Source organism: Ambystoma mexicanum, chromosome 7q (assembly GCF_040938575.1).
Source record: "Ambystoma mexicanum isolate Mex_15411 chromosome 7q, UKY_AmexF1_1, whole genome shotgun sequence".
Taxonomy (NCBI): domain Eukaryota; kingdom Metazoa; phylum Chordata; class Amphibia; order Caudata; family Ambystomatidae; genus Ambystoma; species Ambystoma mexicanum.
In genome coordinates, this window is record NC_090941.1 from 971,002,398 (window position 1) to 971,018,467 (window position 16,070).

The 16,070-nt window shown below is 43.4% G+C and overlaps 1 protein-coding gene across 1 annotated transcript in view; it reads right to left on the reverse strand.

Moving 5' to 3' along the window:
• UVRAG (UV radiation resistance associated) overlaps positions 1-16,070 on the reverse strand; it is a 727,264-nt gene that overhangs the window by 246,737 nt on the left and 464,457 nt on the right. The window contains exon 11 of the mRNA XM_069640056.1: positions 8,078-8,138. Coding sequence (XP_069496157.1) covers positions 8,078-8,138 — 61 coding nt within the window. The remainder of the gene's footprint in view (positions 1-8,077; positions 8,139-16,070) is intronic.

The following is a 16,070-nucleotide window of genomic DNA, read 5'->3' on the forward strand; positions in this document are numbered from 1 at the left end:
GATTGTTATGGAGTAGTAGTTAAGATTATAATTGTTCTTTAATAATGCCGGAGACCAGTTTCTAAGCGCGAGACCGGAATTCGAACCTGTGTAGCTAGGAGTTGTCTTGCTTCCCCGGGTGTTTGATGAGTTAGGCAGTGTCTACATTATGCATTAAGAACAAGTGACCTCTGGTCACATTTTCTTTGGGTGCTAGACTTGGGTTGCAGACTGTGTGGTGAATAGAGTCAAATGGTATGGATTTATAGTTGGAACTCTGTGTAATAGTGACTAATGTAAGTCTGTGACGGGAGGTAGCAGAGATTGGGGATGCAAGGAGAATATGTTCAATTTTAAACAGGTGTCTTGATCTTATTCCTATCTGTTCTCCTGTGTGGTAGTAACAGGTGTGTAGTGTTCCCATGATCACCATCAAACCACTTAAATGATTGCTTTTGGGGTATGGATAGGTGTGTATGAAACATGTCCAGTGGCAAGCGCCATCTGTGTGCTCTGGTGCAGTAACTGATGATGGTGTGTGGTTTTAAGGGCACTTCTCAAACGCTAGGTGCCATGTTTATTGCTAGAGGTTACTACTGTTGCTTATTTTAAAAGCATTTCGTTTTTCTGGTTATCTGGTAAGGTTCACTTTAGTGTGGAGTGCAGAACGTTTTAATGTGTGAGGAATCCATTCATTGTTAATTGCCCTTGTAGTACGTGGTTGCTTCTTTGTTACTTTTCTCTGAACTTTTATCTTTTTGGTTACATGTTGCAGGCACCGACAACTGCTACATGTTTTTTCTTCTTGTGTCATGATATGGTATTTCTTTGTGTGAGGGAGAGGTGCACAGGATATGGTTTTCATGTAGTGTGAAGAAAGTACTGGGCATATTGTTCCCCACGTGTAGGGTGGTATGTGGGTCCTTCCCTTGTTGTAGCATTATTCAGTATCGTACTAAAAGGTCACCACGATTATGGCGACATTACCAATACTGCACCATTGCGCAGTACAAGAATACTGACCCCCATTACACCGACTAAGTGGAGCGGGGGTGTCCCCGCCTCACTTGTTTGGGATAATGGGGTCAGGGGTTGCGGTGGTGTCCCCCGCTTTCCATTAGATGGAGTGGCGGGGGAGTAGAACGTTTAAAATATGACCCTACAGCACCAGCTCCGAACCACAAGTGGGTGGGAAATGACTCCGCAGGGATGGGATAGAGGGGAATCGACAGCACACTTCCGTTTGTGCTCCCGAGAAGGTAAGTGCGTTGGGGGGAGCTGGTAGGTGGATGCAGGTAATAAGTGATCTATTTGATCACTGCGCTGCACCGTAGTGGAAGTCAACATTTTCGTAGACTAATGCTAGTAATAACACAAGTGGGGTGCATTTGTATTAAAGAGAACCATTTCTCTAGCATTTGGAGCTGTGATGTTGCATCTATCTAAACCATCACTAGGTCTTAGACCTGCCCCTACCCAAACATTCCCCTGCAGAGAAATTCAACCAATTAAACTACCTACAACACCAATGCAAACCATAACTGTACACCTTATGTACAAACCACCAGGCCCTCTGTCTTCCTTTGAGGAAGATACCACCCAACTCCTCACAGTCAACGCTAAACCAGGATCACAAGTTATGTTCCTGGGTGACTTTTACCTAGGACTAACATGACACTAAAGACGCCAACGCATTAACTATCGCTAATAGTATTTCAGTACGAGGCTTCTCACAACGTGTCTCCCAGCCGACCCATAATAAAGGTAGACTGTTAGACTGGATCACCAACATAAATTGTGACATTAACATCCTGTCTAACCAGCCTTGTGCCTGGTCCGACCATCATGCTATTCTCTTTACAATACAGGACAACAATCAGCCCGACAAATCTCTGGCACCTCCTAGACTCGCCAGAAATATGTGCTATATAACAGCTCAAACGTTACTCCTGCTACTTCTTCCCCTCACCAACCCCACTAACCAAAACGATGACCCAACTGCTCTAGTGGACTCCTATAAGGCCACTATACTCAATGCTATCAATATGATTGCACCACAAAAAATGAGAAAAGCGAAACCACGCTCACACATGAACACCTGGCTCAGCCCGCACCGGAGATCCCTGTGTAGAAACAAAAGAGCCGTTGAAACTTTATGGAAAAGTCTCCCTTCTAAATCTAACAAAAACATCTTCAATAATGCATCAACTGCCTATAAAACAGACATCTTCCATGCAAAATGTGAATCCTACAATGAACTAATTACTAATGCCAAATCCAATATGAAAGTATTATTCAGTATCCTCAAAGATCTTGAATCCCCCACTCTACCGCCTGTCTCGTACACTGAAGACATTGCTTGGTGCACGAATATTCAGAAAGCTCTCTAACAAAATAGAGCTCCTTCAAACTAAAATAGAGACTAAAAAATTATCTTAGCTAACAGTACACCCCACTTGGAACTCAAGCACCTCTACCTGACCACCCTGAGTTGTTCAAATTCTCTCCTCTCACCATTAAGGACGTTGAGGACATAATCATGAGTCTGAAACCATCCAGATGCCTGGGTGATATTTGCCCAGCAACAATCAAAGGATACAGCCAAGGAACTGGCACCTTTTATCACCTCCCTAATAAATACTTCCTTTGCAACCAATACAGTACCCAGGGTCCTGCCACTCTTAAAGAAACCTGCCCTACACCCAAACACCCCAACAAATTATAGACCAATCACCACAGTGCCCATCCCCCTAATAATTCTGCACATGGCTGCTTACTTAGATTCAGCATCATCTGGAAAGCAAAAACTTACTAGGGCTCCACCAGGCAGGTTTCCGACCGAGACACGGCACAGAAACAGCCTTGATAAATCCAGGAATACAAATCGATATCAAAAGACAAAAGGTAACTTACCACTCCTTCTGTTACTAGATCTATTAGCGGCCTTTGACTTGGACCACCATAAAACGTTATGTAACCACTTCTCTTCGGCGGCCCATTTTTCCGACGATGCCACCTCATAAAATCAATCCTTCCTCAACAATCAAACTATAAGGAGTTTGCTCCCACTGCATCTGCTTTACCATTTCCAGTCACTTGCGGGGTCCCACAGGGCTCTTGTGTCTCCCCTACGCTCTACAACATATTCACAAAGCCTCTCTTTGATGACCTACACCATTTGGGTGTCTCATATACTAATTATGCGGACGACACCCAAATCCTGATCTCCATCACTGGTGACTACAACAGACTCTAAACATCTTAATTACATTCATGTAATTATTCAACCTTGGATGGCCAAACATGAACTGGTCTTAACGATGAGCCAGACTTGCCAAACTAGACAATTCATGGCAAGGCATAAAATAAGCGATATTGCATCGCAATTTGCGATTCGATACGCTGGTTTGCATTTTAATTTTAGAATCATGTCGCAGAAACTGTTATATGATTTATGGCACCAAGCACAGAGCTTAAAAGGCACAGATTACTGTGCCTGTTTATTTAAACTCTGCGCTCGGTGCACTGACAGTGTGCAGGCAGAAGCTCCCGGGCTGGGCTAGATACATTGTATCATTGTATGAGCCCAGCCCGGGGGCGGCGGCGAAGTCATGCGGAGAAGACTTCAGCAGGAGCACCCCAGCTCCACTCACAGACCCGGCTTCAATTACGAGACTGAAAGAAAATTAAAAATGCCCTCTGCAAGGAGGCTACGTTATTACTGCAGGCCCGGGTGCTTAGAAAGTGGCAGTAAATAATATTTCTCCCGCCCGTATGGGCAGGAGATTTATTATTTACTGCTACTTTCCAAGCACCCAGGCCTGCAGTAATAACGTAGCCTGCTTGCAGAGGGCATTTTTAATTTTCTTTCAGTCTGGTGCTTAAAAGTGCCACAAGCGCTTTAATCACGAGACTGAAAGAATATTTAAAATGCCATCTGCAAGCAAGCTATGTTGTTGGCCTACGGTGACCAGATGTCCCGGTTTTGCCGGGACTGTCCCAGTATTTGATGCTCTGTCCCCCTTTCTCAAGATTATGTTCCCATTGGAAACTGCAATGGTCTCGGTTTTTTGTAGTAGGTCTTTATAGCTTGCAGGCACAGAATAAATGCTTTATTTGACAAATTAAGATAGTGCTAGTTTGTAATAAATCTATTATAATATGTGTTTCTTTGAACAGCAACACAAACCCCCTTCTCCTCCAAACGCTACTGAAGTGTAGTGCCTTAACAGCCACTTTCAAGAGTTAGTCCTACTTTTGTTAGTTGCCATGTCCCAGTTTTTGACTTTTTAAATTTGGTCACCCTATGGTGGCCTGATGGGCATTACAAAGACGTTCCATTACGGATCAGGGTGCACTGGAACGCTGGCTGTCAGTCTCGTTATTAAAGTGCTTGTGGCACCTTAATCACGAGACTGAAGGATTAACTAAAGGCCCTCTGCAGCACCATGCTGTTATTAGTGCGGGGCCTGGGTGCTTAGAAAGTGGGTGGAAATAATTGCCACTTTCTAAGCACCCAGGCCCGCACTAATAACAGCATGGTGCTGCAGAGGGCCTTTAGATAATCCTTCAGTCTCGTGATTAAGGTGCCAAAAGCATTTAATCACGAGACAAAGCCAGGGTTCCAGTGAAACCTGATCCATTTTGGAACGTCTTTGTAGGTCAGATAACTGCAGTGTTAAAGCACACTGCTATCATCTAGACTGACATGCCAACATTCTGGGACCGGTTTCAAAAATAGTAAGTAGCATATGATGACATCACAGTAGAAGTCACATCAATTTTACCGAATGAAATAAAGAAATAATCTGGGGGGTTAACAGCCGCCGATTATCACTAAACTGCCAGGCAGCAGGAAGTTGAAACAATAATATCTACTGAAAAGCTATAAATCCTATATAAAGCCTATGTCAGCAAGTGCCTGCTATGGAGGAACCCGTGTGAAAAGGCAACGAGGTGATAACACTTCTGTATACGCCAAGGGAAGTGACAGCCAGAAGGGCTCCCGCAAATGCAGCTAAGGCATTAAATTGCTGTGTTATTATATAACACTGCAAACTGGAAACATGGGGTAGTTGCTGTGGACATCCCTGAGACTCATGGCCCTTATCAAATGAAAAGGCTGAAAGGCCCGGATGCTGTCCCTGATTGCAGGGCTTGTTAGCAAGTGGCTGGCAGTAATATTTATCCTACCCGTTCCGGTGGGACAAATATTTCCAGCCACTTAAGCACATTGCTGTGGGTAATCAGTTGCTGTTTGTCTGTTTTGTAGACATTGGCATGTGTCTGTAGAGGAAGTTAACAGGAAAGAGTGAACCTTCACACTTACAACAAACGAAGAGTCACCAGAGAGGTAAGAAAAGCGTAGCCCATCTTTTTATACTAAACAAACATCTTTTGTGTTGGTGCCATAGGCAGCGCCTTACAAGAAAATATTTAAAAGGCCTTTTGCAAGCAGGTTGTGTTATGGGGCTGTCACTTGTAGTCTTATATTGAGGGTGGTGCAAATACTCCCCCCAAAGGTGGTTGCTTCGAGTAATTTGTGTTCTTTGCAAATAAGCAACCATTTTGTGGTTCTTGAAACACAAAACAAATGTGTACTAATTAGAGCTTGGAAGGTATGTGGTAAATTGCTGGCAAAATCAAACAATGCCGTGGAGTCACAAAATGCGGCGCCTGTGCACCATAGGTTTAGAGAAGAGATTTCGGACCTCTTGGGCACCCTGATTTTTCTGTTGGCTTTTAGGTGTCTGGGACGGCACTCCCTCTTTAGATCATTTATTTTGATCTTTTAAATCATCTCAGTTTTTGCTGTCTTGCAATAACCAGACCACAAATGGATGATTACATGTTAACTTGCTGGGCATATTTGTCTCGCAGATGAAACTTTATGGGCCTAGTAACTGGTAGGTGCTGCATCAGGGCCTCAATGACCTGGCCAGACCAAGAGACTGGCATCTAGCCATTTGGTTCTGCAGAATAAGATAACTAATGTCCCCAATTTGTCATAAACTCATTGTAGCTGCTGTCTTCATCTTGGGCAGTTGCTTGTGACTGTTGTATGCCAAACAATAGTAAAATGAAACTTGATAATAAAATAGGACACACGCACAATTGCGTCTTTATTGATGTCTTGTTGAGATGGACACTGCACTATGCACCACCGACTGCTGCATGACCCAGCTGCACAGAGCGTTGAACTGAAAAATGTTTACAGAGCTTTTTTTTTATCAGATCTATTTATGTAGTCCATTCATGCAGTGCACCTTTACATTTTACACTCATTGCACAAATGTATTACTTTAGAGGTACATAGAAATGCTGTATTCTTGCTAATTGTATGTCTTGGGGTAAATCTAACTTCTGGTGACATTTAAAATAGGAGTACAAAATTGCTAATCAAATAGGTTTATTTGCTAATCAAAAATATTTAATTAGCGAATTCTGCTAATCAATTTTTGAAAACTAATTTATGCCTTGCATGGCATTCAATATTGATGGAAATGTTATCAAGGTATCCAGGGACGTAAAAACCTTAGGTATCTATATTGACTCCTCACTCTCATTGTCAAGACAAATTAACGCAACCGCCTCCACTACGGCTTACACTTGCAAGCTTATTAACACCGGCAGACCATTTCTGACTACGGATAACTGCATAACTCTAGCCAGGGCATTAGTGCTATCCAAACTAGATTATTGCAATGCCCTGTACCTTGGTACCAACCAACACAACTTAAAGCTACAAACCTTCCAAAACAATGCGCTTAGATCAGCAACCAATTTCCCTAAATCGCTCCATATCTCAGAGCTGAGAGACAGTGTACATTGGTTGTCAATCAACCAAAGAATTAGACTCAAAACTATCAATTACCTTCAAATGCCTAAATAACTCAGCACCCAAGTACCTATGTGAAAAATTCAAACGTAACTCTTCTGATCGACCAACTAGATCCCCTCAAGCTAACTGCCTTATCACTAGGTTTAAGCTACAAACAGCAGGAGCCAGTAGTTTCCCGGTCCTAGCGGCCAAATTGTGGAGCTCATTACCCAATACCCTCAGAGCTGGTCCTTCCTTCTACAAATTCAGGAACAATGTAAAAACCTGGCTCAAACTACATGATTGCTAACAAACCAGCTACCCAGCTTTTAGCACACTCCTATATAATTACGCCTTCTGCTTCAACACATTCCCTTGGAAATTATCCCTACACTGTAAATTAGGTTACCCTGTAAATTTGCTATATATATATATATATCTGCTATAAAATTTAATTATACCTCTGCACAATTGTTCATAGCTGTCAAATGCAATTATTGATTCTATGCAACTGTAAATGTATATACTTGTATCATGTAACTGGAAGAAATGTGCCCAGATGGCTCAGGGCGCTATATTAATAAAATACAATGCAACACAATACAATCTTACTTTGTGCAGTTCTTTAAAAGGGAAGGTGTGGCTAGCAAGTGTCTGTGTGTGTGATGTCACAGTTATGAGACAGGGAGAATTTTGGTGGCAACTTCAGAAGGGAGATTCCACAAGTGACGGTTAGAGAATGTGTTGCCAAGCTGGGTGGGGGGCATCGGTAGTCAAAAGAGGTCTATACTTACTACTTAGTCCAAGTGATTCTTCACTTTTGACATCCTAACACAGCCCCTAGGAGACCACAACACTATGCTTACCAGTCTGTCCTGTCTGCAGCCAGTTCAGCGTGGATGACCAAGCATAATCACTCTTGTGCGAATTAGTGCTACATGGTGTTTAGTTTGAATTTGAATTACGATCACTGCATGTTAAGCTATATAGCACTTTCTTAACCTGTTAGAAAGTCACAAGGATTTAGGTGAGGTAACAGCATCACACAAGAGTACAACTAAACATAAACGTATAATAATGTCAAATGTTCCAACAGACTGAAAAAACTTGTGCAGGATGCATTGACCGTTTGTAGCCTACCTACTGGAGGTACACAAGTCAGCATCAGTATCCCTTTACTTAGCTAACCATTGTCCCAGTCTCGGCTACCACTGCATGGCAAACATAAAACAGGAACTATAGATATTGGGTCAAAGGTTATGGCAACTTTTGAATTACCTTGGAAATCCTCAGAATTAGGCAGCTTCACTCCACATATAAAGTAATCTTTTTGATCATTCTGTGGATGTAATCACAAAGCAAATTATTTATATTACTTTACATTTTTGAAGAAAACAATCCACACTTAATTTATACAATATAAGTAAAACACAGGCCCCTCCATTACCTACTGTAAACTGTACAACATGATAAAGTGAGAGCTCAAAAGGGACAATTATCCACTGTAAAGATAAAGAGGAAACAAAAAGATACTAAAAAAGGGGCATATTGTAATTGAACAATGAAAACTTGATTGTTGATGCAACGTTTACCAGATTGATTATGGGAGGAGGTGTGCACGTGTGAACAATATAACTATTTTGATCGACACTATCAATTGAATGCAATTTATACCAAAGGCCCATCCTCCTCCACCTACTTTCTCCCGACGATACTACACTCAGGAGTCACAGGACACAAGAATGCATAGGACAAAAAAAGGAGATGCTTTCCAGAAAGTCAAAACTAGCTACAAGCCCCAAAACAGAACCACAACTGGAAGATAGAAATATAACACTTTAGACAAAGGCTGCTACTGTGTGACTTTGATGCTAGTTTGAACACAGCAGCAAAACAGCCCTGATTAAAAAAACAACCTTAGCAAATGAGGATAAGAATTCTAAAACAACAAATGTGAGGGAAAGCAACAGTTCAAGACCACGAATCCAGCACAAACAGTAAAACCTTTTCCACAAAGAAGCATACATTTGTTTAGTAGATGGCCCATGGGAAGACATTAAGTAGGTCGTCAGAGTGGACTCACACCAGGTATCTAAGCCTCTTAGCAGCCATGCATGCATGTAGGGTCAGAGTAGTCAGGCTCCGGTGCAAACAATGCACCACCTGCCTGCAATAGAAGATCCCTCCTAAGAGGGTGTCTCTATGAAGGAAACATTGATATGTCCACAAGTACTTGGTATCAGGATATTACCACCAGGTCTGGTGCAAAAAATAATCTCATTTTGCCCTTAAACGGGAGGTTCACTCGGGTGTCAAAATGACCAATTGTCAAATGAAAATGGCTCCATTGGTCATCTCCGATTCTGGTGACTCTTCATTGACCAGCTAGACTTTGGTTCTGGGATCTCAAGGTGCTAGCACTTAAAGGGCTGACTTTTCTCCCAATATTTCCCCAGATTCTGTCCCAGCAAGAGGGAGAGGTTCTTTATGCCACTACTGAATTGCTGAACTTGGTGGTCAGGTTTATGAGCTGCTAACTATGCGATATTTGGGATTATACAAATATCCACCAAAGGAGCAAGTGGCTGCTTTTCTTCGAATGAACCATGAAAAAAGAATTTGTTATTTTATTCCAAAAAATGTTATTAAAAAAATCTATTGTTTAAAATGCAGACCTAGCTCGAGAGCAGAGTGTGGGTAGCCCGCATTTGAGCCAACATCTTTTAACAGTTGCGCAGTACTGTCAGGCCTATTCAGCGGTATGTGCGTTCATTGGAATTAGTCCATTGAACCTCCTCATAAGCCAAGTGCTTTTCTTTATCTCGCACTTGGTAAAGTGAAGTATACAGGTTGACTAATGTTGCACTTTTCTCAGGAGTTCTGACTCCATCCTTTTCAACTTAAACCCTGTGATCAAGCAGCATTTTGAGGGGCTCGTCAGGTTTTTCCTTCTGGCGCAAGATCCTTACTCTCTGTTAGGGAGAATTCTCAGAAATGTGCTAATTCCTCTCTACCTTAGAGAACCCCAGTACTTTTGCTGGACTCTAGGACTTTTTAATTTTCAACCTGGAGAGGGAGACCTTTTTCCCACTCATGTATTTTTCTGTGATTTAAAACACTGTTTCTTTTGGTTTTTGAGTCCGACAAACTCCATAGGCATCATCTTTGCATTGTGACAGACAGCAACTTCAGTGCAGTGGCACAGGGAAGTCTCCTAGATTTCTGAAATGTTTAAATACCTTCTCTTGGTGAAACTGTTTCCAAGAGTAGTTCTAGACCAGCACACACTATCATACCATAGGGTGCTGGAGGGGTTACTTAGTATCCCCTTTGTCTAGTTTCTCATGTCACATTTTTATGTTACCCTTCCTACAATTAATGGCTGGTGGCAGTGGTTTACTTTACCACGGGCTAAGTTTGCAGCTGCAGTAAAGCACGCATGGGTGCCCATTTTGTCCAAATCTTCCCCCCCCCCATTTCTTGCTGGAAAGGTCCTTCTTGAGATTTACAATGCATGCCAACCCAGGTTTGGTCCCTTTGTTCGCTTTGTCTTTGGCGAGATTCACGAGTGAGGGAGGTGCCCTAACCTCTCTCTGCTTAATCCCCTTGGTTACAGGAATGCACCCAAAGGTGATTGGCCGGCTGGCTGTCCGGCAAGGACAGCCACCCTGCCGTGTGATTGACAGCTAGGCTGGATTGAATGGGAGAAACCAGAATAAAAGGAGAGGCTTTTTGGCTTGGAAGGCAGAGTCGACCACTGGATTTAAGGAATCCAAAGAAGAACTTAGAAGAGACTACTGTTCCAAGTCCTGGACCGTTGGTTTGCCCAGTGAAGCCCCTTGAGTTGGTAGGACCAATCAACTCCAAAGTGAACACGTTTGGACATCCTCTCGGAGCCAGCTACTTCTTCCAGTGCTGCTGGAACCAAAGTGCCAGGGAGAGGAACACCAAACGGAGTACATCACTTTTAAGCCGGACCCAAGCTTGTGGAAGATCCTCCGGACTCCCAGTAAGCAATACTGACCAAGCTTGAGCACCACCTCAGAGTGCTGTACCCCAGATGCGAGGAAAGTCAAGAGTGGTATCCGAGAGACAGCGGTGGTGCTATTTGCTGAGACGCGAGGAGCTGAAACCACGAAGTGCCGCTGAATTGAATTGTCCTTTTCAGCTGCTGGTCGTCCCATTGCAGTGCAGGAGTCCCCAGAAGTCCTCCCTCTTGTCCCCACAACGGAGGTCCAGGAACAAAAGGATCTGCAGAGCTGCACAGGAACAGAAGCCAGCTGGAACCATTTCTAACCAAAAGGTACTGTAAAGTTTGAGAGGACTTGCCTCTTGTTGCTGTAGCCTTACTTTATCTAAGTTGAGACTTGTCTTGGTTGCTTCTGTAGAGTTGCTTGCATCTTCTACCTCTCACAAGCCTCCCAGCTTGTGGCGCTACATTGATTCTACTTTTTCTACATAGACTTCTAAAACATTGTGCAAGACTTTTACTTACCTGCAAGAAGTGTTTCAGCTCACCTAGACTTTTGCCCAATTGACATTGGTTGGCCTGGCTCCCTGAATGTCTCTTCTCTCCTGATTGCGTCTTACCTTCCCTCCAGGAAAGGGTTAACTTACTTTGCATTGGGGGGGGATTCAAAAGTATTTACCTACTTCTTCAGAGAAACCTGGCTGCTAAGCCACACTACCAACCTGTGTAGTACAGATATATATCAAAGGTTGGGTTCCTATTGCCAGGTGGTCAAGATTGTTGTAGTGCACCCAAAGGTTACTGTACCAAAACTTGCCTAACATCAAATCCGGACCGTATCAATCGATGACATTTTTCCTTTTGGTGGATCTTTGTGAAATAAATATATGCACACCACATTGGTCCTCAATCGCCACTTTGTGATAATCTAATCCAATGCCCTAAATTCAAGTGCCTTGGCAGCAATAAATCATTGCAAACACCCCTCCATGTGACATCAGCAGACCATAACGCAATGCAACGCCCCTTTTCATGACGTTAGTGCACAATGGAGACAACCCTCTATAAGCAATGCAATGACGTCCCTCCATTTAATGAATATTTAAAAAAACATTCTCCATCACAATATTATTGTCTCCTGCCTCTTGGTGATCAAACAATTCAGGACTTGTACTTTGTGTTGTAATTAACTTGGCCATCGCCTACAACAATGTCATTCCACTACTTTATAAAGGGTCTTCTCTATATGGGATTCAAATTACTTTAAGGCAGGATTTACAAAAGTGTTTTTCAACAGGAAAAGCCTTTGAATAATGCTTCAATGCATCTTGTGCAAAGGTTTATATCACAATTACGTATTGAGGTCTTATATTTGCACCAAGGTCTCTTATCATTTGTTTAATTTAAGTAGTTATTTAATATACATTCTGGACTTTCTTTTCCTTTTCTTAATAGGGTTAGCTGAGATAAATTTAAAATCGCATTGCAAAATTAACTTTGATTATGCACATAATGGACTATCTTTATCTACAGTTTTTATTCAAATTTTCATTCATCGCCCATTATGGCTGGTATTCAGGGGGTCATGTATGAACCAGAATGCACAAAGGAGCAAATGCACGCAGGGGAAAGCCAGCAACACATGGTTGCGATGGCTGGTAGCAGAGGCAAAGATTAACCAGATCTTGCTCAGAGTCAAACGAAAAATGTTTTCACTGGGTGCATCTGCCTTTGATGTCATGGGATGACAATTTTGGTTGAAAACCTGCATGGCCTACATATCTGAAGAGGATACTCCGGCACTATGCGCAACCCAGCAAATAGACTTCATTGCAGAGTGCCATTCGGTTCTGAGAATGCTGATGGTGCTTATGCACAAACTTTGTTCGACTTAGTGTTCCCAGCAAACACTGATTATTACGTCTATCCTTTTTGAAAGGATGACCTTTTAACAAATGTCTTTGAAATTACTTTACGATGCAGATGTGCAGCAATTAAAAATGTTATCGTAATTGCGTTATAGTCAAGTAATCCTTGTTTTATTTTGAAATAGGTGTGAAGGCATCATGAAGCAAGAAAGACACCAACTTCAAAGTTCAACAAAAAATTGTTTATTAACTCAAATGTCAGTATGGTTGAAGGCCTAACTTGCCCAATGAGAAGGTGGCTTTCCCTACCTGAATAAACTAAGGAAAGTCAGAGTCCAAAAGTTCAACTTAAAAGTCTGTCTGTGTCCAAAACCTATCCTTGCCCTCACAACAAAAGCTAAACAAAGTGAAGGGTGTCAGTAATAAAAGTAACAGTGGTCAAACAAAAGTTCTGAGCTTCTTCCAGCTACTAGCTTCATTTTCAGCTCCCCTTCCCCAGGTTCAAGCAGGTTCCACAAAAAGGTGTCTGAATTACTGGGCTTAAGTTCACAACAGTTCCACAACTCCTTGAGGTTCCCTTCTCCAAGTTCAAGGCAGCACAGTTTAAAAAAAAAAAAAAGAGAAAAAAAAAAGGTCTTGAAGATTCCGTCCGCAAGACAACATTGAAGTTCATGAAGTCTCAGGATTCCCTTCCCCAAAACTTCAACTTGCCAACCTCTGCTTGGCCTTCATTTCTCAGTGTTCAAAACAAGTCCAAAATGAACTTCCCTTCTGGATAAGATCATTCAGCTTGCTCTTTCTTGGTTTGATTTGACAAGGTATTTGGCTTCCACAATTGAGGGTTCCCGGGTGTAGGCGCAGTTATCAGACCACACGGTCCACCCATTACGTGGAGGTTCCCACTCACTTGGCTTCTCCTTGTCAGCCTCTTTGCTTTGCCACATGATGTCACACAATTTGGACCAATCCTATGCCTTTCCACGCTGTATTCAATTACAAGAGTTCACTTAGTGGTTATTTCACTCTTATGGGTCATGCTTTCTCGCAATCTACCACTCATGCTTTCTTGCCGCCTACTTGGCTTTGACATAACCAGGTTTTGCCAACATCTCGCTTTAGCTGCCCATTTCCCGACCAAAGCCATAACATGGATAGAGTTCTCATTGTCCAACCGCACAATGAAAGTGTTCTCCTCCACTGCTGCATCCCACCTCCCTGAGCCCTGGTTGCCTGTGGAGGCTGTGTTTCACCAACAATTTACAATATCTTCACCAAACTACTTTTTGACCTCTTAGACAAACAGGGTGTCACCTACATCAACTACGCGGACGATATCCAAATCCTCCTACCCATCACCGGCAACTATGACACATTCCATTGTACTGAGTGAAACCTACCAAACCATTCAGGCCTGGATGGCACAACAAGAGCTCTGTCTAAACGATGAGAAAACTGAATTGCTCCTTATTGGCGCACATTCTCAGCTAAACAAACTAACTTCTACAAAGCCTTCACCATCGACGAGAACATCTCTGTGGCCACAGAGGTAAAAACCCTAGGAGTATAACCTAGACTCCTCACTCTCCCTAAAGAGACAGGTAAATGCAATCGCATCGGCTGCAGCACACATCGCTAAACTGTTAAATGCCTGGAGACCCTGCCTTACCACTGACAACTGCATCACACTTGCCAGCATTGACTATTATAACTCTCTCTTTGCAGGTTACAACTCGTGCAACAAACTACAAATCAACCAGAATAATGCCACAAGAGCAGCACTCAACAGCACTACAAAATATCCTCAGCTAGACGAAATATCCATTGGCTCTCTGTCCGAGAACGTATCATGTTCAAAACACTAACCCTAACACACAAATGTTTATCGAATAGTGCCCAGATTCACCTATCCAGACAAATTACCAAGGCCCACCATGTACAGATTGAAGAGAGTGGGGGCCACGACGCAGCCCTGCCTGCGTCCCACAAAAGAAGTTGTAACTGGGCCTGAAATGCCCTCCTGGCCCCCCGGGTCAACCTTACCCTCAGCGCTGTCTCACTATGTAACAGCGCCAAAAGTTTAATCGTTTTCAGGGGGTGTTACACCCAAGCAGTTTCCTCCAGAGTGCGTTACGGCTCACAGTGTCAAATGCACTTGACAGGTCTACTGAAACAATGTACACCAGGCCCACCACCCCTTTTCTCCACTGCTGCTAGTACATGTGAGAGTACTGTTGCGTTCAGGGTGGTCCCCATACCGGAACAGAACCCCACCTGACTGCTCAAGGGTAGGTCTAAAAGGTCTAAAGGCTCAAAATGGTGTTGGAGGTGTCAGAAGTGTAGCAAAAATCATACTCATTGAATCCAGCAAGGCAATCGGCCTGAAATAGCTTGGATCGTTAGGGTCCTGTTGTCTGTGGATGGGCATGATTATGGACTGCTGCCACATGGAAGGGATTTTATGCGTTTCATAAACTCTCTTGAAGAGTGTCAAGAGAAGGCCCACCCAGACCTGAGGATCTTTATCAGCATAGGTGGAATTCCATCTGGGCCCGGAGGCCTTCCCGTGTTCTGTGGCCCAAAGAATGACGCTGTCCTCCCAAGGGAGCAATCCCGAGTCACACGCGCCAGTCAAAGGGACTGGGCAGTCAACTCCCCCCCCCCCCCACCGGGCAGGCACATTTCTCCCTGAAGTAAGCTATCCACACCTGCTCTGTTATAGAGCATCCCATCTGTGTACTGTGACCCGTTGTCGTACCACTAATTAGTGACCAAAGGTTCGCATTATTCCCCCGCACCCTCCAGGCCTGTAGAATTTCCAGCTTTCCCTCAATCTGTGAATTTACGTTTAGATGTTCAACAGTGCCTCTGTAACGAGACAAGATGGTGTTATTTGAGGAAGTATACTGGGAAATGGTCAGGTCCACCGACCGGAGGGCCCGGAGGTCTTGTCTTTTTTTCTCTTTGCCAAAGCCGCCTTGTCGTCGTACAGATAAGTGTTTTTTGTGCCGGAGAAGTTGCCCTTTTTTGCCAGCAATTCGAAAACATTTGTTTCACTAAACACTTCCACTGAGAAATTCGTTGACCATGTGGCCTCCCTCCATGCCATCCTTCCCCCCCAAATATCCAGAAAGTTCTTACAAGCGGCTATGTTCCTGTTTACTGACAAGCCGTCACTTGCTGGAGACCAAGGTGTAACCATGCACATCAACACTGGCCTCTAAGTTAAACATTAAGGGATAATGATCACTTATGGGGAAAGGGCCGCTCAGCGGGGGACCACACCCGACAGCCAAGGATGAGGACACCTTAAAATGATCAATCCATGAACACCTCGCCCCCCTCCGCCAAGTATGCAAACACCTGAGCAAGGTCCCCTCCCCTGGGAAGACGTATTTCTAAAACCCAGTTTGGCAAGTAATTATCCCACATGGTG